This window comes from Arachis stenosperma, chromosome 1, assembly GCF_014773155.1.
Source record: "Arachis stenosperma cultivar V10309 chromosome 1, arast.V10309.gnm1.PFL2, whole genome shotgun sequence".
In the NCBI taxonomy this organism is placed as follows: Eukaryota; Viridiplantae; Streptophyta; class Magnoliopsida; order Fabales; family Fabaceae; genus Arachis; species Arachis stenosperma.
Genome location: NC_080377.1, coordinates 6,768,574 through 6,796,022, shown reverse-complemented (window position 1 = coordinate 6,796,022; position 27,449 = coordinate 6,768,574). Strand labels below are relative to the sequence as shown.

Here is a 27,449-nt window from a genome sequence, read left to right as displayed (position 1 = left end):
AACTTATAATTTTATTGGTGTTTTGCCTGGATTTTTGTTTTTAGTCTTTTAGTAGTACATAACAATCTTTTTATTCTTTTTTATGGGGTATCTACAAAATTTGTATCACAAGTTCAGTTTAGGAAATAGATACGAGCATTAATGTCGTAAAATAATTGTGAACAGTGATAAGTTTTTAATTAACATGAAAGTTTTACAAATGATAGATGGCAATGAGCCGATGACAATTACTTAAGACTATTTCTTTGCAGAAAAAACAATATCTACAATACTTAGAAGTAAAAGCTAGTAACTGAAAGACTAAAATTGCATAATAAAATGAATTGAAAATAAAAACATAAAAAAATGAAGTAAACATGAAAATAAATCAAGAGAATTGGCTCTCAACTAATAATCACATGCACTTTTACTCCATCACTTCTTTTTGCATAAGTGTGATTGAAGAATTCTTCGAAATGTTTCTGTGTGTTGAATTTAGCAGAGAAGTGTCCCTCTTTAATTTTTTAAAAATACTATTCATATATTAAAATCAACCAATAAAATCAATTATCAATAATATATTTGTGTATAAATACATATATAGTTTAATTTATTTTTAGTGTTTATATTTATATTTTAATATATATTTTATACTAGTGATTAATTTTAGTGATTTATTTTGATGTACACATAGCATAATAGTTAATTTTTAGATCGTCTATTCATAGAAAAAGCTTCTAAAGTCAAATCAATCTTATTTGATGATCAAACGTTCCTATATATCCATATTCTGGAGAAACAGTTATCCTTCCACTACCTTTGTTTTCCTTTGTACTCAACTTTTAGATTTAAACATGTTTTTTTTTTCAAAACATTTTTTTTTCAATTTTATTTTACAAAACTCTTCGAATCTTGTTTGACGAAATCTTTATGAATTTTTCAAAAAAGCTTTCTTACCTTCTAGTCTTTAATTCTTTATATAAGATAATTAAACAAAATCTTTATTATAAAGATTCAATCGAACTACATCTAAAAAACACAAAATAAGTTAGAATAGATATTAATTTAAAAATTAATTACTTTAAAGTATATATTATATTTAAAAGAAAAATCTAAAAATTAATAATTTTATTAAATTTTGATCAGTATATAATTAATAAAAAAAAATAAATAATTTTATAATCTATACCATTAAATAAAATTTTATATCACTAAAAATATTATTAATAATTATTTAATAATTACAAATTATAAAAATTACTTGTCCCTAATATTTCTGGTAAATATATTAATTTTAAATTGAATTATGCAAGCCGCAGCACAAGTGCACAACTGTGCAATCTTCAACTACTAATATATATGGTCCCATTTCATTTCACAAAAAGGAGCAAGACTTGTGTATGCAACTCTATTCTGTCCAATAATATCATATCATATCTAATCTAATCTAGTATAATCAATTCTCTAACCAACTTGGGAAGCGTACGTGTGATGCATACAATGAAGAAGTGATGAATTGACAACGATACTATCCGACCTAACTTGATGATGAAATGCATGATACTACGTTATCCAAACTCTATATATATATGTCGGTTAGGAAACATTTCAAGTGCACTGAAAAGGACCGGTGCACCAGTTATTTTAACCGTTAATTTTAATTAATATATATTATATATATTTTTTATAATTTAAATAAACGGTGCACTTGAACGGTTAAAACCTCTAATCACATTTGAACAATTAATATCATGTCTTTTCATACTTTTTTGAAATAACCAAATTAGTCTTAAAAAATACATGGACATTTCTAGTTATCTTTTTTCGTCATTACTTCATCAATATTATATTCTTATTTGTGGGGCTACTGACATTCTGATTTTGCAACTAACTACAAGTAAATTATTGCATTACTTTTGTCAACAAGAGTAGACATGATTGGCTAAAATTTGACATATAATCCCCAAGAGGCCAAGAGTGTAAGTTCATCTATTATTGTGCATCACCCAGCTTGCACCTTAATTGCACTTCTTTCATTTTTCCGAGAAAAATCAACAAAATAAGTAGAATCGAAAAAGGGCTAAAAACTAGAAGAAAACATGTTTAAATCTAAAAGTTGAGCACAAACAAAACCATAGACATGGTAATCTATGCTTGACATGGTAAATTGGAATCTATACTTTGTTAGATAATGTATTAGGACCTAATATTTATTTATTTCTGTTTTATGCTTATATGTATGATTCAGTTAATAGGGTCAAAGTCATTAGTGGCCTCAGAGGCAAGTTAATCTTTTTTTGTTCAGCTAGTTTCTATTTTTAAGGAAGTGAAGTCCTATTCTTAAGGTAGTGGAGTGAGTGGTTAGTTTTTTTTCTTTCTGTTATTGTATTTAACAGTTTATTGAATAGTGTCAGAGTGTAGTTTTTGCTTCTTCAGTTCTCTAGTGTTCAACTCTCTCTCTCTTTTTCTCTGAGCATACAACAGTTCGAGTGTGAGTTCTGCAAATTCATTGCAGGACAGTGAGTGAGAGTGTGTGAGGATTGAGTGAAACAACAACAAATTGGTATCAAGAGCCTTAAGTATCTTAAGGGCTGTGGTGATGGAAGCTTCATCAACAACTATTGGGCTAGCAGGCATTGTTCCTCCAATCCTTGATGGGAGCAATTATCATGTCTGGCAAGTGAGGATGAAAGCATTCCTTGAAGGAGCTGATCTGTGGGAGGCAGTGGAGGATGACTACGTGGTGCCTCCATTGGTTGCCAATCCAACTGCAAATCAACAAAAGCTCTACAAAGAACGTGTGACTAGAAAAGCCAAAGCAAGATCTAGTCTCTATGCTGCTGTTACTCCTATTATTTTTAATAGGATTATGAGTCTAGAATCTGCAAAAGATATTTGGGATTTTTTGAAGAAAGAATATGAGGGCAATAAGAAGATTAAAGGAATGAAAGCAATGAACCTTAAAAGGGAGCTAGAAAGAGTGCAGATGAAGGAAAATGAATTAGTTCAAGAATTTGCTGATAAACTCCTAGACTTAACCAATAAATTGGCACTGTTGGGTACTGATCTTGGAGAGGAAAGACTTGTCGAGAAGCTCCTGTGTTCTGTACCTGAAAGATTTGAAGCTACTATAGCATCTCTTGAGAACACAAGAGAAATCTCAGAGATGCCATTTGCTGAAGCAGTTAGTGCTCTTCAAGCACAAGAACAAAAGAGGGTACTGAGGAGAGGAGATGAGCCAGTTGAAGGTGCAATGCAGGCTAGGGTGAAGCATGGAAGTGGTAAGAAGAAGAAGCAAGGCAAGCAGTTTGGTGCTCAACAGACCAGTTTTAGTTCAAGTGATGCACAAGTGAGGAAAGGGGGTGATGAAGTCTGCAAACACTGTGGAAAGAAAGGTCATCCTTTCTTTAGGTGTTGGAGAAGACCAAATGTAGTCTGCAGGAAGTGTGGGAAGATGGGGCACATAGAGAGAATCTGCAAAGAAAAGAGCTCTCAACAAGGAGAGGCTCAAGCAGCTGCAGGTGAAGTGGAGCAATTGTTTGCTGCTTCAGGCTTTGTGTCTCAAGTCTCACGTGATGGATGGCTGATCGACAGTGGCTGTTCCAATCACATGTCAGGAAATGAGGTAATTTTCACTAATATTGACAGATCAGTCAATACTAGAGTGAGAATTGGGAATGGTGATCATCTAGAGGTTGAAGGAAGAGGCAATGTGTTACTTGAAGGCCCTGGAGGAGTGAAGCTGATGTCTGATGTCTACTATGTTCCCAAGATAGATCAGAATCTTCTGAGTGTGGGACAGTTAGTTGAGAAGGGCATGAAGATTGTGTTTGATAAGAATGAATGTGCTATTGCAGATGAGGAGGGCAAACTCTTGTTTAGGATCCCTATGCAGAACAAAACATTTGCATTTGATCCTGCAAGCAAAGAGAACAAAGCTATGACATGTGTGCAGGGTCAGGAGGAGTTGTGGCATAGAAGGTTGGGTCACTTTCACTATAAGGGATTGCAGTTTATGCAGAGGCATGGTTTAGTTGAAGACTTGCCTCAGTTGGGAAGTGAAGTGTCTGATTGTGAAGTATGTCTGCAAGGGAAGCTAGTACGAAAGCCATTCCAGAAAACAAGATGGAGGGCCAAGGAGAAGCTTCAACTGGTTCACTCAGATGTTTGTGGGCCTATGCCTGAGGAGTCACTGAACAAAAGCAAGTACTTTGTGACCTTCATTGATGACTGCACAAGATTTTGCTGGGTCTACTTTCTCAAACAAAAGTCAGAAGTTGATGAAGTATTTCTGAGGTTCAAACAAGAGGTGGAGAATGAAGCAAATTGTAAAATAAAGACAGTGAAGAGTGATAATGGTGGTGAGTATACCTCAAAAAGGTTCAAAGCCATCTGTGAGGACTCTGGCATAAAGCAGCTGTTTACAGTTCCTTACACTCCCCAACAAAATGGGATGAGTGAAAGGAAAAATAGAAGCATTGTGGAGATGGAAAGATGTATGCTACAAGGCAAACAACTACCCAAGAGCTTCTGGGCAGAAGCAGTAAATACTGCTGTCTTCTTGTTGAATAGGTTACCAACCAAAGCTCTCAACAAGCAGACATCATTCGAGGCATGGCACGGGTACAAACCAAAGGTTAGTGGACTAAGAACATTTGGTTGTCTATGCTATTACTTGACTCCTTCAGTCAGTAGAGACAAGCTTGATCATAGAGGTGAGGCTGGTATCTTTGTAGGGTATAGTTCTCAGTCTAAAGCCTATAGAGTGTATTGTCCTGATGCACAAAAGATTACTGTGAGTAGAGATGTGATTTTTTGTGAAGATAAAAATTGGGAGAGGGCAGTATTTGAAAAGAAAATGGCTGACAATATTGTAGTTGAAGCTAATGTGCAGAATGAGGATGAGTTAAATGAGGAAGCAGATCTACAGAATGAGTGTGAGCTGATTAAAGATGAATTGATTGATAGTTTGCCTATGCGAGGTACAAGACCACTGGCAGAGGTCTATGCCAGATGTAATGTGGCTCTCCTAGAACCAGGAACAGTTGAGGAAGCAAAAGGAAGAGTGGAGTGGGCCTCAGCTATGAAAGAAGAACTGAGCATGATCAACAAGAACAACACATGGCAACTTGTGTCTAAGCCTGATCACAAGAAGACTATAGGTGTCAAATGGGTTTTTAAGACAAAATTGAACCCAAATGGCACTGTGAACAAGTATAAAGCCAGGTTGGTTGTGAAGGGATATGCTCAAGTGAGTGGGGTGGACTACTCTGAAACTTTTGCTCCGATTGCTCGCATGGATACCATCAGATTGCTACTAGCTGTTGCTGCACAGAAAAGGTGGACCATCTATCAGCTGGATGTGAAATCAGCTTTCCTAAATGGTGACCTATCTGAGGACATCTATGTAGACCAACCAGAAGGATTTGTTGTTAAAGGCCATGAAGACAAAGTGTATAAGCTGAGGAAAGCCTTGTATGGGCTGAAACAAGCTCCCAGGGCTTGGTATAGCAAAATTGATTGTTATCTGCATCAGCTTGGGTTCCAGAAGAGTCTAAGTGAAGTCACTCTGTACTACAAACAGAGTGAGAGAGGCCTTGTGGTGGTGTCTATCTATGTCGATGATCTGCTTGTTACAGGAGAGAAGGAGAGTGAGATAGTGAAGCTGAAGGTAGGACTGATGAAGCAGTTTGAGATGACAGATTTGGGGAGAATGTCTTACTTTCTTGGCATGGAGATTCAGCAAAAAGAAGGTGAGATATTCATCTGTCAGAGAAAGTACATCAGAGAAGTCCTAAAGAGGTTTGAAATGGGAGAATGCAAGATAGTCACTACTCCTGTTAATCAGAAAGAGAAGTTAAGCAAGAGTAATGTGCAGGATTCTGAGCATGAGAATGAGTACAGAAGTCTAGTAGGTTGTCTAATGTATTTAACTGCTACTAGGCCTGACATTCAGTATGCAGTGAGTATTCTATCGAGGTTCCTTCATTGTGCAGCTAAGGAACATCTTACTGCAGTAAAAAGGGTGTTGAGATATCTAAAGGGGACTCAAAGTTATGGTGTGAAATTCAAAGCAGTTCCTGAGATGAAGCTGGTTGGTTTTGTAGATAGTGACTGGGGTGGTTCGGTGGAAGACATGAAAAGCACAACGGGTTTCTGTTTTTCACTTGGATCAGGTTGTTTTTCCTGGAGCTCAAAGAAGCAGGAAGTTGTAGCACAGTCTACAGCTGAAGCTGAATTTGTGGCTGCAACTGCAGCTGCAAAGCATGCAGTATGGCTCAGGAAGTTACTCTGTGATTTGGGGCTGCAAGAGAAAAGATCAACTGTGTTGTATGTGGACAATCAAGCTGCAATTGCAATTGCTCAGAATCCAGTTTTTCATGGCAAGACTAAACATTTCAAGCTGAGATTCTATTATCTGCGTGAAGCACAACAGGAGGAAGAAGTGGAGCTGAAGTATTGCAAGACAGATAATCAGATAGCTGATGTCTTCACCAAGCCTCTTGCTGTTAGTCGATTTAGTCAATTTATTCATGAAGTTGGAATGTGTCCAGGTCTCTAATCCAAGGAGGAGAAATGTTAGATAATGTATTAGGACTTGATATTTATTTATTTCTGTTTTATGCTTATGTGTATGATTCAGTTAATAGGGTCAAAGTCATTAGTGGCCTCAGAGGCAAGTTAATCTTTTTTGTTCAGCTAGTTTCTATTTTTAAGGAAGTGGAGTCCTATTCTTAAGGTAGTGGAGTGAGTGGTTAGTTTTTTTTCTTTCTGTTATTGTATTTAACAGTTTATTGAATAGTGTCAGAGTGTAGTTTTTGCTTCTTCAGTTCTCTAGTGTTCAACTCTCTCTCTCTTTTTCTCTGAACATACAACAGTTCGAGTGTGAGTTCTGCAAATTCATTGCAGGACAGTGAGTGAGAGTGTGTGAGGATTGAGTGAAACAACAACATGCTTGACATAGTAAAATTTATCAAGGAAATTGAACTAACACTTTACCATCTGACACGTATGTTACATCACAGTGATCACAAAAGCGACTCACAAAACTTAACATTTTCCATAGTCCTTGAGCATCATCTTCTTGGGCATCTAAATTCATTTTGTCAAAATTAATATCTTCCATATCCAAGTCTTGCACTGAATCCTGATAACATGCCCTATCTCCAAGCAACTTTTGCATAGGCATATACTCTGTGGCCATAACAGATGCATTATAAGAACTCAATTTTCAATCAGAAACTCTCAACCTAAACAACTCATCTTACATTTTTGAACGATTATATTTTGATATTTGGACACCTTTTAGAACTTTTTCTATTTATTATCATAAATATTTTTTAATTATAGGTGATGATTTTAGTCGATTCACTTGGGTTGTTTTATTAAAATCTAAAATGAGGTTTTACAACATATTAAAAAATTTATAACTTTAGTGAAAATTCAATTCAATTAAAAAATTAAGATTATTCGTTCTAGTAATAGTCCTCAATTTTTTTTTAATGAATTTTACTCATCCAAAAAGATTATTTATTAACAAAGTTATATTGAAATACCTCAACAAAATAGAAAAATAAAAAAAATATCAACATATTTAAATGTTATAAAAACCATCATGTTTCAATTTAATTTACTTTTTAACTTTTGGTCTTAGGCTGTCAATCATGCTATTTATTTAATAAATCGAGTTCCATCGTCTATTTTAAAATTTAAAACCCCTTTTAAAGTTTTATATAATATATCACTTGATTACAATTATTTAAAAAATTTTGGATGCTTATATTTTATTTCTACTTTTATCAACACTCATTCTAAATTTGATTTGCGAACATAAAAAACAATTTTTTTCTGGCTACCCAAATAGTTTAAAAAGATATATTATTTATATTTTACATAATAAAATAATTTTGATATCTAAAAATATTCTTTTTCATAAATTAATCCTTCCGATAATTACAAAAAAGTCCAAATCCTCATAAGCTCACCACACTTATTTTTTATCCAAATTCTCACTCCTCATCACCTGGTGGACAACACACACCAATCCATTCCCATTGACCCTTCTCCCCTAATGTCATTTTTCGAGAAACTCCTAATTCCATTCACCCTTCATTAGTACCTTCAACCCCCCTTCCCCCTCTCTTACCACTTCTTCCCCTTCCGGTAACATTAACCCTTAACCACAACAACCCAATCACATACATCTTCTCCTAACTCCAACTCCACTATACTAACCTTCTCTGACTAAAGTATCCTCCATTCCTTTACCGATTTGCATGTTTCCTCTATTTTCCCTCCACTGCCACCTCATCGCGACCAATCTTTAACTAAGTCGCCTATTTACCTCTCTGACTGTGAAACACTTTTCTTACTTTCCAAACTTCTCTATCTTCAATGTCAAGATATTAAAATTTTTTTTTGCTCTCTTCTCTGTCTCCTTCTCATATATCATATATCTTATCTTTGTATTTTGAACATAAACTAAAGACGTTTTAGAAAGCCAACAGAATTTTCATTAGCTTCTAGCCATGCAGAAGAAATTTGCTGTGTTGGAATCAAACCGGACGTGACTCTTTGTAAATTATCCTCAGCAAGTGAAATCCATTGGTGTTGTTAGTTGTACAAAATTCCTGATGGATCAATCGAACGTTATAAGACCCGTTAGTTGCCAAAGATTTCACTTAGACAGAAAGAGTGAGTATTTTTGAAACATTCTCCCCTGTTGTCAAGCCTGCGACTATCCGTATCATTCTCACTCTAGCTTCTATTTGGCGGTAGCCCATACAGTAGCTAACCCATACAGTAGCTAGATGTAAACAATGCCTTTTTACACGGCGATTTATTTAAGTTGTATATATGAAACTTCCTCCTAGTTTTTTTTCTGGCTGATCCAATCAGTACTACCAGCTTCTCAAGTTTTTGTATGGTTTATAACAATCAAATCGTATGTAGTATGAGAAGCTTTATGTTCTCTTCTATTTCTTGTGGGTATCAACAAACCATTTTTTACTCTAGTTTATTCATTAAAGTTTAGAGGAATGAAGTTTGCACCTTGCTGATTTATGTTGACGACATTGTACTTACTGATAATTCAGTTTTTGAAATGGCAACAATCAAAAAAATTCTAAATGATTATTTTAAAACTAAGAATTTGAAAACTTTAAAGTATTTTTTGGGTATTGAAGTAGCTCATTTCACTTCAGAAAATTTTTTTTTGTCACAGCATAAATACTGTTTAGAGTTGTTATCGGATTGTGGATTTTTGGGAGCCAAGCCTGTTGGGGTTTTTATGGACAATATTACTAAGTTTTCACAAGATGATAGTTCTTTGTTGTAAGATCCTTTTATTTATTGACGTTTGGTTGGTCGTTGACTTATCTATTTAACCACTACTCGCCATATATTACCTATGCTACCCAGCAATTAAGTTAGTTCATGGCTACCCCAACTCAGAACCACTATAAGGTAGCCCTCCATGTTCTTTGATATCTCAAGAATAGCCTGGGGAGGGGGATTTTCTTTCTTAGGAGTTCAACACTTCAATTTTCTGGTTTTAGCGATTTTGATTGGGACGGGTATCCAGATATACGTCGATCTTTGACTAGCCACTGTTTTTTTCTAGGAGAATCCCTTATTTCCTGGAAAACAAGAAACAGACGACTGTTGCACGCTCATCAACTGAAGTGGAATATCGGGCTCTTGCTAATACCACTTGTGAACTTTTATGGATATTGAATTCGCTTGTTTTTCTTCATGTTTCTTGTGATAGACCTCCTGTTTTGTTTTGCGATAATCAGAGTGCTCTTCATATAGCCGCCAATCCAGTTTTTCATGAGCACACAAAGTATTTGGATGTTGATTGTTATCTGGTGCGTCAAAAAACTCAAGCAGGGGTAATGAAGTTGTTACCTGTCTTTTTCTGTGGTCAACTTGCATATATCTTTACTAAGCCACTTCCAACTAAACCAACTTATCTAAGATGGGGATTCTCGACGAACACCATTCTCCACTTTGGGAGGCATATTGAACCCACCACCATCAACAACACTTAAGAGAATCAAGCCCGAATTCAAAATTCAGAATAAACAACTTTTTCTTTTTTGTGATTTTTCTTTTACTCATATTTTCCCTCTTTTGTTCTAGAATGTGGTGACTCTCCTTTTTTGTTAGGATAAGATTCTTTTTCTAGATTTTAATAGTTGTTATACAGATTTGCTGAGCTATGTATTTTTCTTCTTGTATATATACAACTTTTGTAATCATTGATCAATAATGAAAAGAGTAATACACATTTCATTCATCTTTATGCTTCTCTGCCTAATTCTTGTTTACTATACTATAGGTTTGTATGGCTATGTTTAAGGGTGTTTACAGTGTGGTTTGGATCGGTTTTAAGTCAAAAATCATCTGATACGAATACTAATTTTACTTACGGTGTAATTTGGATCGAGTGATTTTCTCTAGACAATCCAATCCAATTCTATACAATTTGAAGCGGTTTAGATTGCCTTTTGATTTGCGATTTTGTAAATTAAAAAAATTAAATATATATATAATAAGTCTTAATATTAAATTTTAAATAACTAACAGTGACATAATAAATCTAAATTGTATCTTAAAAATTCAATAAAAACATAACAATAAAAAATAAATTATAAATTGATTAAAATAAATAAATAAATAAATCTCATTTTGAATTCACAAAATAATCAATAAATAATAATAATACACAAATAAGATAAAAATGTATAATAAATTAAATATATTATAAGTAAAATTTTAAATAATAATAATATATCACATTGTGCGATTTGAATTGGATTGAATTGAATTGGTTTTGAGAAATAGATTCAAAATCTAATTCAATCCATGTAGTTTATTATAATCAGAATCCAATCAAATATAAATTAATACAATTCCTATTAATTTTTGGTTTGAATTAGATTAGATGATCAATTTAATTTAGATCGATTTGAATTTAAATACCACTAACTATATTCCACTACTAGGACTAAACTTAGGTCCGAATCCTGCTGTAATTTGATGGGTGGCTAACAAAATTTTATTTTTTGGTTAGGGGCTAACAAATTTTTATTGTGCCAAGAAAAAAGACTAGATTTTTTTAGGGTCTGGAAAGAAAACCTAATTTCTTACTAATTTTTTTTGGGCCATACATTTCTTTCCACTTGACTTTGTAGCTAGGTCGGTAGGTCCTCTTTGGGTTTTTGTTTTGTCATCTACGCCCCTTTTAGTTTAGAGAGAAAATATCTAAAAGAAACTCTGGGTTTAGATTTATGAAGCCTCATCTAAGAGGGGGCATGGATTGATTCTTAAGGTATAGCCCAAACCCGCTGCAGTAAACCCAATAAAGAGAAATAAAAAATATATTATATAGAAAAAAAAAAGAAGGAAAGAAAATGTTCACCTTAAAATGCACACTAGTCTTTAACATGTGTTATGACCAAAAAAAAAAAAAAAAAAAGAAACGTGTTAACTTATGACCAAAGAGAAAAATTTGGAGGCAGCCGTTTTTTTATTTATATTGGCTAATAATTTTACTTATTATACATAGAATTTAATTTTGATATACTATTAATATAAAGTAATTTTATAAGTATATTCAATTATGTAATGTTATATCAGCAAAAATAATTATTTTTTACATTAACTTCGTAAATAGTCATCTAAAAAAACGAATGTGATTACTCGACTGTATGTCAATATCAAAATTAAACTCTTATACATATTTTACTAGTGTATTTAGATTTTTATAATATTGTGTTGATTTTATAATATTGTCGGTGACAAAATATGTATATGTTCAAATTAGAATTTAACTCTCATCCAAAAAGAAGCCAATTAAAAAATGTGATAAATTTCTAACGAGATCATATGAGGAAATCATCAAAAGAAAAAAAGCCAACAAAAGTTGTTTCATTTTGACCTTATCCTCTAAGCAAAAAATGTATGTGTGCACTATATTTGAGCAAGTTCAAGATCTATGAAATGAATGTTCCGGAACTGACTCAGAATCTAGTAGATTGGTTACTCTACAATTTAACTTATATTGTTGAATTCAAACTCTTATCAAAATCAACTTCTTATCTCACTTGACCTCTATATATCAAATACATCATAATCTACTTATCCAAACATTATATTATATTTTGACACACTTATCAATGTGAAAAAGGGTTTTATATTAATATCTAATTACATGTTATCATATATAAGCTATGAAGCACGAAAAATTTGGCCAATGAATTATAGTTTAAATGGCATAATCTTTCCATACTCAATTCAGAAGTTGCGGGTTCGAGTCTCCTATTTTTGATAAAAAAAAAGTACGAAAATTTCGCTAAATTGCCGTGTCCACATATCGGACACATTTTGGATACGACACTCGTCCGACACGCGTGTCTGCTGTATTCAATCGTGTCTTAATAAAAAATAAAAAAAATTTCGGATACACCTAAATACCATCACGTGTCAGTGTGTCCAGTCTTATTCTTAATATATATTATTGAAATAATTTTAAATATAGTATATATTAAAACATTAAAAATAATTAAAATTTTAATTTATATTTTAATATCAATAAAATATCAAAATATCATTACGATTTAGCTAAAAAATACTTTATATTTTATATGTATGCGTGTCCCCGTGTTTTATAAAATTTTAAAATTTACGTATCAACGTGTCTCGTGTTGTATCATATTCTATATCCATGTCAGTGTCCGTACATCATAGATTCATAGTAAATAAATAAAACTGATTTTTCTTATTTAACATAATAACCAACCATTTTACAATATAACCGTCCATAATAATTAGATATTATCAATTAGTATAAAACTAAAAATTCTAAAATTTAAATATCTTTCTAACCAAATGAAAGGTAAAAATTTATTATTTTTTTTAGATTTTAAGATGCCTAAAATTATCTACTTTCATATAATTATATTAAAAGAATGTTTTAAAACATTTATATGATATTTATACCACCATTATTTCACAAATTATATATGGTGCCTCAGCTCTGTGGAAAACATGATGTGTGCAATGTTGTGATTAATTAATTAATGTCTTCATTTTCATTGATGAAATCACGGATTAATAATCTATTAATTAACAAACATTATTTCCTGCTTAGCTAATCCTAATAATAATAATCTAATATATATCCATGGAGTGGCCAATGATTTCACCTGCAATAAGTTAATCAAATTAAACTAAATAAAATAAATCCCACTCATCAAAAGTTGAAAATTTTAATCATGACCACGCGCTATTGGATATTATTATCTTAACCATAATTATATTGTACTAACCATGATTATCCATTATCTATGATGCACGGACACAGGCCACAACATAATACGAGACATGCTAACACGCGAATTTTAAATTTTTTTAAGATAAGTAAACACGTATGCTTATAAAATATAAAATATTTTTTAGATAAATTGTAATTATATTTTGATATTTTATTGATATTAAAATATAAATTATTTTTTAATTATTTTTAATATCTTATTTTAATAAATAATAATATATACTATATCTAAATTTATTTTAAAAATATATGTTAAGAACAAAACTGGACACGCTGACACGTGATGGTATTTAGGTGTGTCGTCTAAGTATGTCCGAAATTTTTTTTTTTACTTTTTATTAAAACACAGTTAGACACAGCAGACACACGTATCAAATAAGTATCAATGAATATCGTATTCGAAATATATCCGACACACGAACACGACAACTCAATAAAATATCTGTACTTCATAGTCTACCATATATATTCAAGGTCCAAACTCCAAAGTCATTTTCTAAAGAATATTATTATACACGCAACTGCTTCGTGTCGCCGCACGTTATATTATTCGAGGCTTTTCAGCTTAGCTTGCGTTTTTTAAGTGATGACGATTTTATTATTATTACCCTTTTTTTGGATAATAAATTGACAATGATTCTTTCGGAGCTTACCATATACCAATACCCAAATGAATTTAAATACTTTAAGAAATATTATTGGACGAATTTATTTGTGAGTAATGAAAACTCTAATTGATATGGTCTCTAGAAAAAATTAATTGAAATATGAGAGTAATATAATAAGCTCATTTAAAAAAAAAGACTAATATTATTTTTTAGTTATATTTTAATATTAATTTTATAATTTGGTACATTTTTAGTGTGCAAGTGATATATATAGAAATTGATCAAGCATGCGTTATTACAATAGATAAAATATTTTATTTAATTATTCATTATTTAGAAGTTTTATATATCAAAATAGATAATTACATGACATGTAGTGGAGTAAAAATACTATATTAATATTATAAAAAAATTGATCTATTTCACTTTTTAGAAAAAAAAATCCATACTTGAAATCATCATTATATATATATATAAGAGAATTCTAGTATGTCTATGCTTACAGGGATTACAGTAATTATAAACAGTTGTTAAAATTAAAGTTATATATTTTTTTATAGTTTGGTAATATTTGTTTAGCAACATGTTTTAAAAAGCGTCACTAAATAATTAAAAAATATTATTTTAATTTTAATAATACTTTTTAAAATACTATAGTCACTATAGCACAGATATACCAAAATGATATATATATAATTAATGATTAACCGAAGAATTTGTTCTTAGAAAATTACTACTCTAGTGATTATTATTCTTAAATTATTATAATAATAGAATGGAATTGTGCGAGGAATTATGAAATAGTCTATACGATAGAAGTCTAAGCCTCACGCCATCCAGAAGAAAAAGAGGGAGAGAGGAGGAATTTAACAAGTAATCATCCAGCATAAAATATTAAAATTTACCACGAATTTTAATAAAAAATCTATATTTTTTAATGATATAGTGACAAGAGGGCATAATTTACTATTAACATTATTGATCTATACATCAACAAATGAATCAAGATTATGTTCATATGCTCCATTATTGGAGTTCGGCACACGGTACAAAATCATAACAACTTGATCTTGTTCATACTAAGTCTCTTCTTTACAATTTCATTTTTGTTATTAGTTTATAGTATATGTTTAGTGGGAGATATATTACCTATTTAATTATTACATGTAGTATATACGATAAGAAAGAATGGAATCTTTTTTATAATAATGACAAGGTATTCCTAGAATTGATAATATTAGTTAAAGTAAAGTATATTTTTTATTTTTAATTTTTGTGATTTTTTTAAATATCTTTAATGTTTAGTTTTATTTAATTTTATTTTTAATATTTTTTATTTAGTCAATTTTATTTAAAATAAAAATTATTCCTAAAAATTTTCAAATTTTATTCCTAATATTTCATATGAAATTAATGTCTAAAAATAATTTTAATAAAAAAACAATTAAAAATAAAATTAAATGCAACTAATCGTTTGAAATTATAAACGTTATACTATACCCTATTAGTTATAAAATTTGGATTCCTTTCTGCAATCTAAAATCGAGGTAATTGAGTCTTATTTAATTTTTGGCTTCCAAGCCATTTTCATGCTTTATTTATTTAAACGAAGAGTGACGTGGTGTCACTTTTATTTGGAATTTTGGCAACTTCAAGTTGGGAATACATAATAACCACTATCACTAAAATTTGATATTTATTCATATGAATATGTATATATGTATTAGAAATATAATTATTTATGTTATTTTTTTTATTAGTTTAAGTTTTAACCTTAAAATAAATAGTATCATGATATATTATTAGAGTTTTATATTTAAAAGATTTAAAATTTAACTTTTGATGGTGAACCTATAAATAAAAAGGAAAAAAAAAGATTTATATAACAATTAAAATAAATTTAAAAAAACTTTTATTTAAAACAAATATTAAAAATATAATAATTTATGTTATCTCTTTTTACTATTAATTTAAACTTTAAGATCAATAATAAAATTATGAATTCCGCTAGGGAGACAATGGACTATTGGGTTCACCAATGATTGAATTCTTGACCTTTTGAATCTAGTACTTTAATACCATGTCATGATACCACTAATTCCAAAAGATTTAGCTGATGAAAAAAGATAACACTAATAATTATATCTCTAATATTTTATAAACCTCAATTGTATATATTGTATAAATATTTCATTAGTTCCTCATAATACTTTTCCTAAAATCACAATATATAATCTAATCTACCCCACCATATTATTATAAAATTTAGGCTATCATATAATAAGACTTTAGAGAGTATTGTATATATTATAGGAGAGGACTTAAAATTAAGTCATTAAGAGTAGAAATTAAGGAACCAAGTAGGTTACTTTAGCATATATCTCTTTTGTGTTGGGGCACACAGACTATATCCTTTCGTGATTCACATGAGCTCAATAATGTTCCAAGAAAGTATATATGTATAGTTTGATTTTAAATTGGAGACATCCGAAAAAAGTTTAGTTCCACAAGACAAGAAAGATAAGTTCAAATAATTCTATGTGAAACACATACCTTTAACATATGCACACGTGGGTTATTCTTATATGCCCACAAATTATATCATATATGTTCTTCATTCTTTGATCTTCAATTTAATTTCCTTCTTTTTCTCAAAGCTTAGATGAAAGAAGGGAACAAAGATTGTGTCCCACTTAGTCTTATCAAAATGTACCACATGTCCATACTCTATCTCTTATTGATGATGATACAATAGGGAATTGAATCGACAAGACATAATGCATGGTGGTAGTTATAGAATTTTGCTAATTATTTTTCTATATAAAAAGGTGATGATTGAATAGCTATGTATAAGTACATGTAAGGGATAAGGATGGTCATGCCAAAACCAAACATACATATTACAAAGGATAAGGATGAGACTTTTGATGTTAGACATTTAATTTGAAATCTGAATAATTTCAAAAGGTAGTAGCTTTTTTAAGGAAAATAACTACATGATTTTTTAGGATTGAAAAGTTTTAATAGGTAAAAACTATGAGTGGAGATATCTAAAAATTGTCATGCTTTATATGATTGACACATGTGAGAGCAAATAAACGAAACATTCTTTTTATTAGGGGTGTGGATGATTCGGTTCAATCTCAAATATTTTAAGAATTAATTTGGTGTGATTTTATTGGGTTTAAAATTAGGTAAAAATCTTAAAAATAGATCCGATTATTATTTTAGGCCGGATTCAGGTTAAGGTGAACCCAACTTCACCCTATTTATGTGCAATATAAAAAAACTAAAAAAATATATATTTTAAATTAACTTTAATATTTTGTTATATTAATTATAGGCTTATTGTTTTATTTTTAATCACACTTGTTGAATTAGAAAATAGATCAGAAAAATATTAAATTAGAATTTATGAACAAATTTAAGTTCAAATATGGATATCAACTTTTCGATAACAAATTTTTTCTTTATAAACAAGTGCATCGTAAATAAAATTTTTTATAGATAAATTTTTTTTTATAAATTATTGTTAAAACTTTAAAGACCCGATTTTTACCTGGTTTAGATCAGATATAGTTGTGACCCAAAAATATTTATGTTTCATTGGATTTAGGGTCGAGTTAGGGTATAAAAAATAGACCCGATATATATTTAAAGTCGGATCTAAGTCACAACAAACCTAATTTTACCCGACTTATAAACACCCTTACTTTTTAGGTCAAAGTGAACAGAGTCAACAATAATAAAGTTAATAAGTTGGGTAAAGTATATTTTTATTTTTAAAAATTTTTAAAAAAATTTAAATATTTTTAAATTTTATTTTATTTTAAAATTTTTTAATTTATATCAAATATATCTTTAACAGCTAAATTTTTAAAATATTTAGAATTAATCTATTAATAATGTATAACAATTATCTTTGGTTTATTTCTATTAATGGTTATTTTTGTAAAATTATTGTTGTTGAATTGGTCGTAAATTTTTAAAAAATTAGTTGTTAAAAATTTATTTAATGTAAATCGAAAATTTTTAGAACAAAATTAAAGCAAAATAAAATTTAAAAATATTTTTAAAATTTTTAATAAATTTTAAGAATAAAAATTATATTTTATTTTAATATTTTTTTATTAAAATTGTTTTTGTCCCTATTCTCAATGTCCATATATTTGTATTACACTATTTTGTTCCACCTTTTTGTAAAATATTATTTTTTTTTTTGTCTATTTTAAAAATTAGTTTTGTATGAAAGCATCATCAGATGTAGTTAGTGTTCGTGTATCACATAGCAAATTAATAAGATGGAGAAAAACAATGAAGTCATATATATATATATATATATATAAAGGTTAATGCACCACTTAATTAGTTTTTCTGAGGTAGGCTGAAATAATGGTGTTAGGTTTCAGATTGGTGGATTTAGGAGATGAATATATGACATGGTGGACTACTGCAACATAAGTACATAACAATAATTATGGAGTCGTATATCAATAATGAAATTATACTATTAGAAATTACATTTTTTGCAACGACCTTTTTTAACAATTTTATTGTTAGCAAAAATAATCATATAGCCATAACTGCCTAGAAGTGCCACGCACCATTTTGGACTAATAACCTCATCTTAATATTTATTTAATTGAAATTGATTATTCTGTATTTATCAAGGTTAGAAAATTAGACCGATTTTTTTTTTTTTTTTAAAGATAGAGAGATTTGAACTCGCGATTTCTAGATGAATATAAAGAGATTATACCATTTAAGCTATAACTCGTTCGCAAATTAGATCGATTATTGAATCTTTAAAACTCATAAATATAACTGAGGTTGAATAATAACTAATATTTTAAAAATTGAATCGGTTATTGAACCAATTGAGTTAGAAATTTTAATTTTTATCGAAATTTAACTAAAATTAAATTGAATATAATAAAATAATATATTTAAAATATATAATTTTTAAAAAATTGCTTTTTATTTATTATTTTAAACTAGTTAATCACTAAAAATTCTACCAATTTGATTGATTAACTAATTTTTGACCAATTTATTCGGTTTTTAATCGATTATTTATTGTCATGCGAGTTTTACTTAATTATAGGACTAATTTGATAGCTGGTTTCTGATTAATTAAGCCGAACCAACTAATTCAGTCCGATTCTTAAAACTATGATAATAATCACAATAAAATAATATATTTATATATAATTAAAATATTTTAGTTTTTATTGATACTTTAACTAGTTAGTTACTAAAATATCATTATGACTCAATGAATTCACTAATTTTTTACTAATTTGTTTTTACATACTTTTTCGTTCTAAATTGAACAAAATTAGTGACTGTTTTTTAATTAATCTAATTAAACCGACTGATTATGCCTGATTTTATTATAAATGAAGAAGAAAAAAATAATTAAAAAATGGGAAAAATTGAAAGAAAGAAAGAAAGAAGATCTCAATTGGTTTTTAAGTTTTTATCTGATTACCAGTTTTGTTAATTTATTAGAAACTACCATTTTAGAAGTTTAACAGTTAACTTAATAATATTATTAATGTTCCGTTTTAAAATTTTAAAACTCAAGGTTCAAATTATCTAGTAAATTTTCAGGAGTTAAATTCAGAAGTTAACGTTTTTGAGTCTGCAATTGTGCATGCATCCCATCATAATCTAGTAATCATAAGTGCTATTTCATACAACAAAAAATTTGAACGCTGAATGTTCTAAGTAAAAGAATATAAAGTAATTTAATATTTATAAAAAATTAGATTAATTTGATAAAATTATTTAAAATGAGTAGTTTATTGAGTAATTTTATTGAAAATTTTGGAGTATTGAATAAAAAAAAAACTATTAGGGTTTTAAATAAAGGTAAAGTTAAGAATAAATTAAAATTATAAAAGTATAATTTAATTTTTAAAAATGTACTGTTTTTGAGGGGAGAGAGATATCAGATATATATGGGGCTAAAAGCCTAAAAGGAAATAAAACAAAAATGGGACCATACTGCAACTGCAACTGCAAGTTAGGGAGCATGTTTCACATGGAGTGTTGTCATCTATCAATTGTTGGGGTTTTACTGTTAATGTTGCAAGTGTGAAGAGTGTTGAAATTAGTCCCACATCAAAGAAAGTATGGAAAAGTGAGGAGTTTATAAGATGAGAGATCCATTAATTTAACATCTTAAGGTTTTGAGTTGGATGTGGTGTCTTCTCATCTTATATTCTTTCACTTGATTCCTCTTCGAAATTTCCTCGATGGTCAAAAATTCTCCACGGTTAGCCCAACATTCCCAGCCATCATCTCCATCTATTTATTTTATTTTTTTATTTATTTTTGGATATATATTTCTGGTTCGATTGTGTTGTGTATATCACTTATATGTGTGTTATATTTATAGTGCATATAAAAAATATGCTTTCGTTTACACAGCTTGCATCGTTGAATATGTCCTCATTATATATTCTATATTATCTATTATACATGATAGAAATCACTTATCCCAAAAGTTTAAAATAATAAAAAAAAGTAATACTAATAATTATATTTTTATCATTTTCTTTCAAACAAGAATCTCTCTTTTAAATTTGCTTGATTTGTTATTCTTTTATTTGTTGGAGTTTACCAAAAATCGAATTCTTGACTTTTTGGACATAAAATTTTGATACCATATCATGAAATTAATTTGACAATAAAAATATATTACATATTATTTTTTTATTATTAAAATCGATTTTTTTAAAATTAAAAGAATTTCTCTTTTTTTTTTAATATCTTTCTTATTTTTTATTCATTCTATTTTTTATATATATCATTATTAATTATTAATAATTAATTATAAATTTAACAATCAAGATATATAATATGATACTCTTTAATTATAATTATAATTAAATTAAAATTAAAATATAACTATATTATATTATTAGTTTGATAAATAAAATATGTTACATGATATTTTTTTATTAAAATTGAGATGAACTAATTTTCTCTAGAATTAACTCTTTTCCCTTCTCTATTTTTTTGTACTTTTTTCATTTTATATATAACTTATAATTTAATTTTCTATTACTAATTTAACAAACCAAAATGTGTCACGATATATTCTTTCATTAAAATTAAAATAAATTTTTTCTCTTGGATTCAAAATTAACAAATTTACTCTTTCCTTCTTCTTTCTCTTAACTTTCTCTCTTTTTCTCTCTCATTCTCTATCTCTCTTTTACATTTCTATTCTATAAAAAATAAATTAATAATATAATTTAAATAAATTCATAAAATTATAAAAAATACATTAAATTTATAATTAAATATTATTAAAAAATAATTTTATCTTATTATTTACATAAAAATATATTATTCTTATATGTATATATTTTTTTAGTTTTTTTTTACTTTTAAATTTTTGTTGATTATTTTTTTATTTTTATTTTTATTTCTCTTTCTTCAAATATTTATTACATATAATTTAGAAAAAATACTAATATTGTGATTAATAATTAGAATCAAGATTTAATTGATTTAAAAATAATTTTGTGTTAACTTTATAACTATTAATATAAAATTTTTTATACTAATATCTAATTATATATATAGAGAGAGAAAAAATATTATTTTTAAATAATAAATATAAAAATTAATTAATTTTATTTATATAACAAACGTAATATCTAATCAAATATAAAAATATACACATCAAATTTTTTAAGATTTAAATAATAAATATTAAAATTATTTATTAGAAAAAAATTAAACTCTTTTATATAAAAATAATAACTAAAAAAATTTAACACTTTTTTTTTATCTACAAAAATTTTTATTTTCTTAACTGGTAACAACTTTTATTTCTTACGAATTATTTTTTTAAATAATTTAATTTTATAAAACTTTTCTATTTTGACCTATAATATTAAGATAAAACTAACTAATTTCAAAAAAATTATATTCTCATAATATTACAAACGAGAACACCAATTAGTTATTCTAAAGTTGACTTAGTTTTGTTAAATCACCAGAACTTACATTAGCAAACATTATCTATTTGTCTTATTCATTAAAATTTAAAAAAAAAAACTCCCTTTGCCTTTTGGATTCAATAATTAAAATGTTCGTCGGATAATAATTTTAATTTTATTCATACAACGAGACAATAATTTATTGTTGGCCCCATGTGCAACTACCAACAACTAATTTCTTCAGTATTATCCCATTTTTCGTTAGAATCTAATCGTATATTCAAATTTTCAATAAAACAATATTAAGAGTCACAATCATATATACGTATTAACATGGAAAAAGAAATCCTGCTAAAAGAATTCGTTAGAGAAAATATGTTTAATAAATATGGAGTTTTACTATATATATAGGGTAAAAAACATAAACAAGCCAAGGAGAGAATAATTTGACATAAATAAGTCAAAGTAAAATCTGATTCATTAATCAATCAAAGTACATTTTTATGTAATTCGAACCAACATGGTTCGAACTCACTTTCCATGTAATTCGAACTAAATAGGTTCGAATTACACATTGTAACCCATATCAAAATAATTCGAACCAATTTGGTTCGAACTCTAACTCCATAATTCGAACCAATTAGGTTCGAATTACAATGAAAAAATAGTCACCAAGTAATTCGAACTAAATTGGTTCGAATTACTAAGAATTCGTTCCACACAGCAATTTAAGTTACGAACATAGTTTTCACTTCATGTCTTAATAAAACTCGTACAGTTATTTATTCCGGTGTGTATTAGACATATATTTCGTTTAAAACTGCGCAGACAGAACATATTCATTAACTAAAATTCCATTCAAAGTACATCGCACTAACGTTAACAAATTCTATCAGTCACCAACTACAAGTAAGAAAACCGATAATAGTGGAATCTAAACGCGAAATTGAAACAACAAAAGTACCAAAGCCACAAATACACCTAATCATGTCCCCGTGTGTGCTCTGCTCTTCCGAGCTGTGGACAACTCCGACGTGTGTGGTCGGACTGCCGACAAAGCCCACATCTCTTTGGCCGGTTCGGATCTGCCTCGTCCATATTGGTCCGTATCCGAGTGGACCTCGGACGACCCTCTCTCGCACGCCTCTTATTCGGGTCAGGGATGACAGTCGGCCCGTCATATGGTGGCTAGAAACCCTCCGGAATGGGAGGTGTGAAACCCATCCGATACACACTGAAGACCGAACTAAGACGATACACCTGGTGGACGTAAGACTCCCATGTAAGCCGTGAGTAGGCACAGCATGCCAGTGCGTGGGGACACGGGAAATGAAGTGCCTGAAAGTATCCGCAGTCACATGTCTGAGATGCAAGTGAGACTCTGTAGCTACCCAGTGAGAAAGAACCAGTCGAAGTTGTCTTTGCAACGGTGAACTCGGAGTTATCCCTGTCGTACACAGTAACCGTGAAGCACCTAGCCGTCTTCAAGTTGGCCTCTATACACTTCACCAAGTGCTGACTAAATTGTTTTCCGGTTCCCATCTGCGCCTCAGCCTCTCTCCCTTTGCGAACAAATAATTCGGCCAACCTTCCGTATGTTGCCTTCACTAGCGAGCACACAGGAAGATTTCTGACACCCTTGAGGATCGAGTTCACACATTCAGATATATTCGTCGTCATGTGTCCGAATCTACGCCCCTCATCACAATGCTGTGCCCACAATGAATACTCAATCCGGTTCGCCCAGTCACACATCGCCGGGTCTTTGGACCTAAGAATGTCAAACCAGTAATGGAACTCGACCTCGGTCTTAGCGTACGCCGCATTCACAAGTAGCCTCCTTGCGTCTTTGCCCTTGAAGGTGAGGGCGAAATTTGCCGCAACATGTTGAATGCAGAATACCCGGTATGCAGACGGAGGTAACTAGCCTCCGTCAGGAGCCTCAAGCGCGACCTTGATGCCGTTATGCCTGTCCGAGATAACCAGCAGACCCGGCTGCGGTGTCACATGCTCACGCAGGTGGGAGAGAAAGAAGGACCACGACTCAGCATTCTCACCCTCGACTAATGCGAATGCAACATGGAGTATGTTGGAGTTCCCGTCCTGTGCAATCGCGACAAGCAACGTTCCCCCATACTTGCCATACAGATGGGTCTCGTCAATACTAATTAGGGGCTTGCAATGACGGAATACCTCGATACACGGTGGAAACATCCAGAATAGTCTGTGAAAATAAGCTCGAGACTCGTCCAACTGTTCACCGACACGAACAGGGCTCGTCTTTAGGACTGCAACAGTACCAGCCATCGTCAACTGGACTCCTAACATCCACCTTGGGAGCTCGTTGTACGACTCATCCCAATCACCATAGATGAGGGCAACAGCCTTCTACTTCGCCAACCAGACCCTCCTGTAAGTTGGCCTAAACCCAAAGTGTGTGGCGGTGGCATTTAGGAGCACCTTGATGCTGATGGATGCATCAGCCCTAACCATTGGCATAATGAATGCCGATATCACGTGGTAATCCAAACTCCTGTGGTCGCTGGAAATGGAGGTGGCGAGACAAGTATGCGGTCCGTTATAACGTTTGACCTCCCAAACTCCCTTTCGCTGTCGGAGACTAAGCCGAATCAACCATGTGCACCCATTGCCGAACTCAGAACACTTGCCCACATACCGGCGATAGTCAGACTCCACGACCTTGTACTGTACCCCTCGATGGATGCTGTAAGTCTTGACACTTAAGAGGGCCTCTTCTTTATCCAGAAATTGCTGACCAACCTGAAACTCTGTCAGACCTGCAGACCCTTCAGCATCTCTAGTGCCAAATCCAGCGGGCTGCCCAGGAACCCCCTCCTGCCTCCTGGCATCCAAGTCCAAAGAGGAAAAATGTGGAGGGTACTGCTGCGTGCCAGAGCTAGAACCACCGCCCGTCCCAGCAGGCTCACTTGCTCCAACATCATCGCCACTGTCATCAGCAATCATATCCGGCTCGACATCATCGTTCTCTGGATCATCCAAGAATCCATCTCCAACCCCAGCCGGTACAGCACACTGTAAAGAGGTCCGCAGATATTCCCCTTCTCCGACCTCGTCGCCTACACTGCCGTTGAGATCAACAGCGAACGAAGGGGAGACGACGGGTTGGACGGGTGGCTCGTACGCAGGGACGGAGGAAGATGCAACGGCTCGTCTGGAGCTAGAACCGGCTACCGTGGCTAAAGTGGTGGTATTCCGGTTCGAACCCCTCGAGCTGGACACCGCGTCAACCAACTTTGCCAAAAGTTCTGGTGTCCTCACCTCTGGAAACTGCCGGCGACAATGAAACATGATATGCAAGTCCTCATCACTCCCGATTGTGAAACAATCGTACTTCACGGTTTCCTGGAGCACCGTGATTGGAATTCGATAAAAAAATTTCTTAACCCGTTTCACACCTTCTAGACCAAGTTTCAGCAGTACAGAGCTAACAAGGTCCTCATACCTCGTCGTAGGCCTGACGATAATACAGAGAGGATCCTTATTAGTGAACTTCACACCGGAACGAGTTTTCCTCTTAATGGATCCTCTGTGGTGAACCAACACTACGAAACTCTCCTCACTAGCCATCTTACCTCCCCTCTAATGATAGCAACTCACGTTCATACCATATGTATACAGGTCTGGTCCTTACTAATTCGAACCAGCCTAGTACGAAATATGGTCTGTGTAAATTGAACCAAGTTGATTCGAATTACTTAATGTGTGTAATTCGAACCTAATTGGTTCGAATTATTGAGTTAGAGTTCGAACCAAATTGGTTCGAATTATGTTGATATGGGTTACAATCTGTAATTTGGTTCGAATTACATGGAAAGTAAGTTCGAACCAATTTGGTTCGAACTACATAGAAATGTGCTTTGGCTCATTCGTGAAACAATTTTCAGTTTGGCGGATTTGCGTATTTTCTCAGCTCCCTTGACGTATTTTCTCAGCTCCCTTGACTTATTTACGATTTTTACCCATATATATATATATATATATATATATATATATATATATATATATATATATATATATATAACAGTTTTAAAATATATAGTAAATAATCTTAAAAAAACCTTTGTGTACGTTGATGTGCTAATATATATTATTGGATGTCTATGTACCTAGCTGTATAATCTTTTAATCAATGTTTTTATTAATAGCCACACTATTTAATACATTAAAAAAATTATTTCAGAAAGTAAGATTTTTATAATGAGTTTACGTTTTATGAAATTCATTTTTTGTAGACATTTTTATTCTTATTCGTATAAATAGATTGAATCCACCATAAGGAAAACAATGAAATATTGAAAATCACAAATAATTAAATTAGAACATCATACATTCCACTAATATGCAAGTAGATTAAAAAAATCAATTCAACTACAAAATCAATTATTTTTTACCCAATATTAGCCAATATTTTTAAAATTATCGTTTTATTTTCATTTATTTCTTTCTTCTTCCTATTTCTCCCAACACCACAATGCAATTTCGTCACCGCTAGTTGGCCACCACTGTCAGCCACTCTAAATATTAATTTATAAATTTTAAATCTTTTAAATTTTGAATCCTAATTTCTACATATTTTAAAAGTGAGAGTTAAAAAAAAAGTAATTTTACAATAAAAAAATAGACTAATATTAAATAATTAAAAATTAATTTCTTATACTTATTCTAAAAAAAAATTATTAGTCAATATCAAGAAAGCTTTTGGCTAATGAGTATCAGGGAACACCAAAAGAATTCAAAAGAAAAAATAAAATAAAATAAATGAAAGGAAGCTTGGCTTAACGGAGATATCAAAAGTCATGTATGTATAAAGCTTAGTTGAAAGGGGCGTAAAACAACGAATAACGATTTTGTCACTAAATACAAAAGGTAATAACTCTATGTAGCTTCTAAAAGTCACAAAGATTTGGATGCAAAAGAACGACATTCTTTTTCTGAAGCGATGTTTTCCACTTAAGATTGATTATAAATTTTGATCTTTTAAAATAACGAAGTTTATAAATTTAGAAATAAGTGAAGGACTATAAATTCATCACTATTAAATCAATAACTTTTATTATTATTAAAAAACATTTTACCAAATAATTAAATGAATAGTAATTTAGTATTTTCTTGGCCAGAAAAAAAAAGATATGATATTGAGTCTTTATTGTAATTTAGACACACAATTTAATGTATAAATAAGTAGAAATTTCAGTTTTCTTATCAGAAAATATATATGATAAAAATATTTTTTAAAAAACAAAATTATGTGTTAAAAAGTAGGAATCTGCTAAGTTATTTTTCAGGAACATTCGACAAAAATTTCCTCATACGTAAATTATTCTCTAATAATACAACTAATTAAATACTACTAGAAAATTTATTATTAGCGGCTATTTATTTTATTTTTAGCGGTAATACAAATAACTTTTAATATATTTATCGATAACTAAATATTAATCGTCTTGTGTTTCGTTATTAAAAAAATTTAACGATAATTATGCAATTGTACGTCAAAAAGACTTTTTTAATAACTGTAAAAAA

The 27,449-nt window shown here is 30.6% G+C and overlaps 1 protein-coding gene across 1 annotated transcript; it reads right to left on the bottom strand.

Annotated features, from left to right (window-relative positions):
• Nucleotides 1–24,272: 24,272 nt before the first annotated feature.
• Nucleotides 24,273–25,493, bottom strand: LOC130974333 (uncharacterized). Its single transcript, XM_057899179.1, has one exon. The coding sequence runs from the start codon at nucleotides 25,491–25,493 to the stop codon at nucleotides 24,273–24,275; it is 1,221 nt and encodes a 406-aa protein (XP_057755162.1).
• Between the last annotated feature and the right edge of the window lie 1,956 nt (nucleotides 25,494–27,449).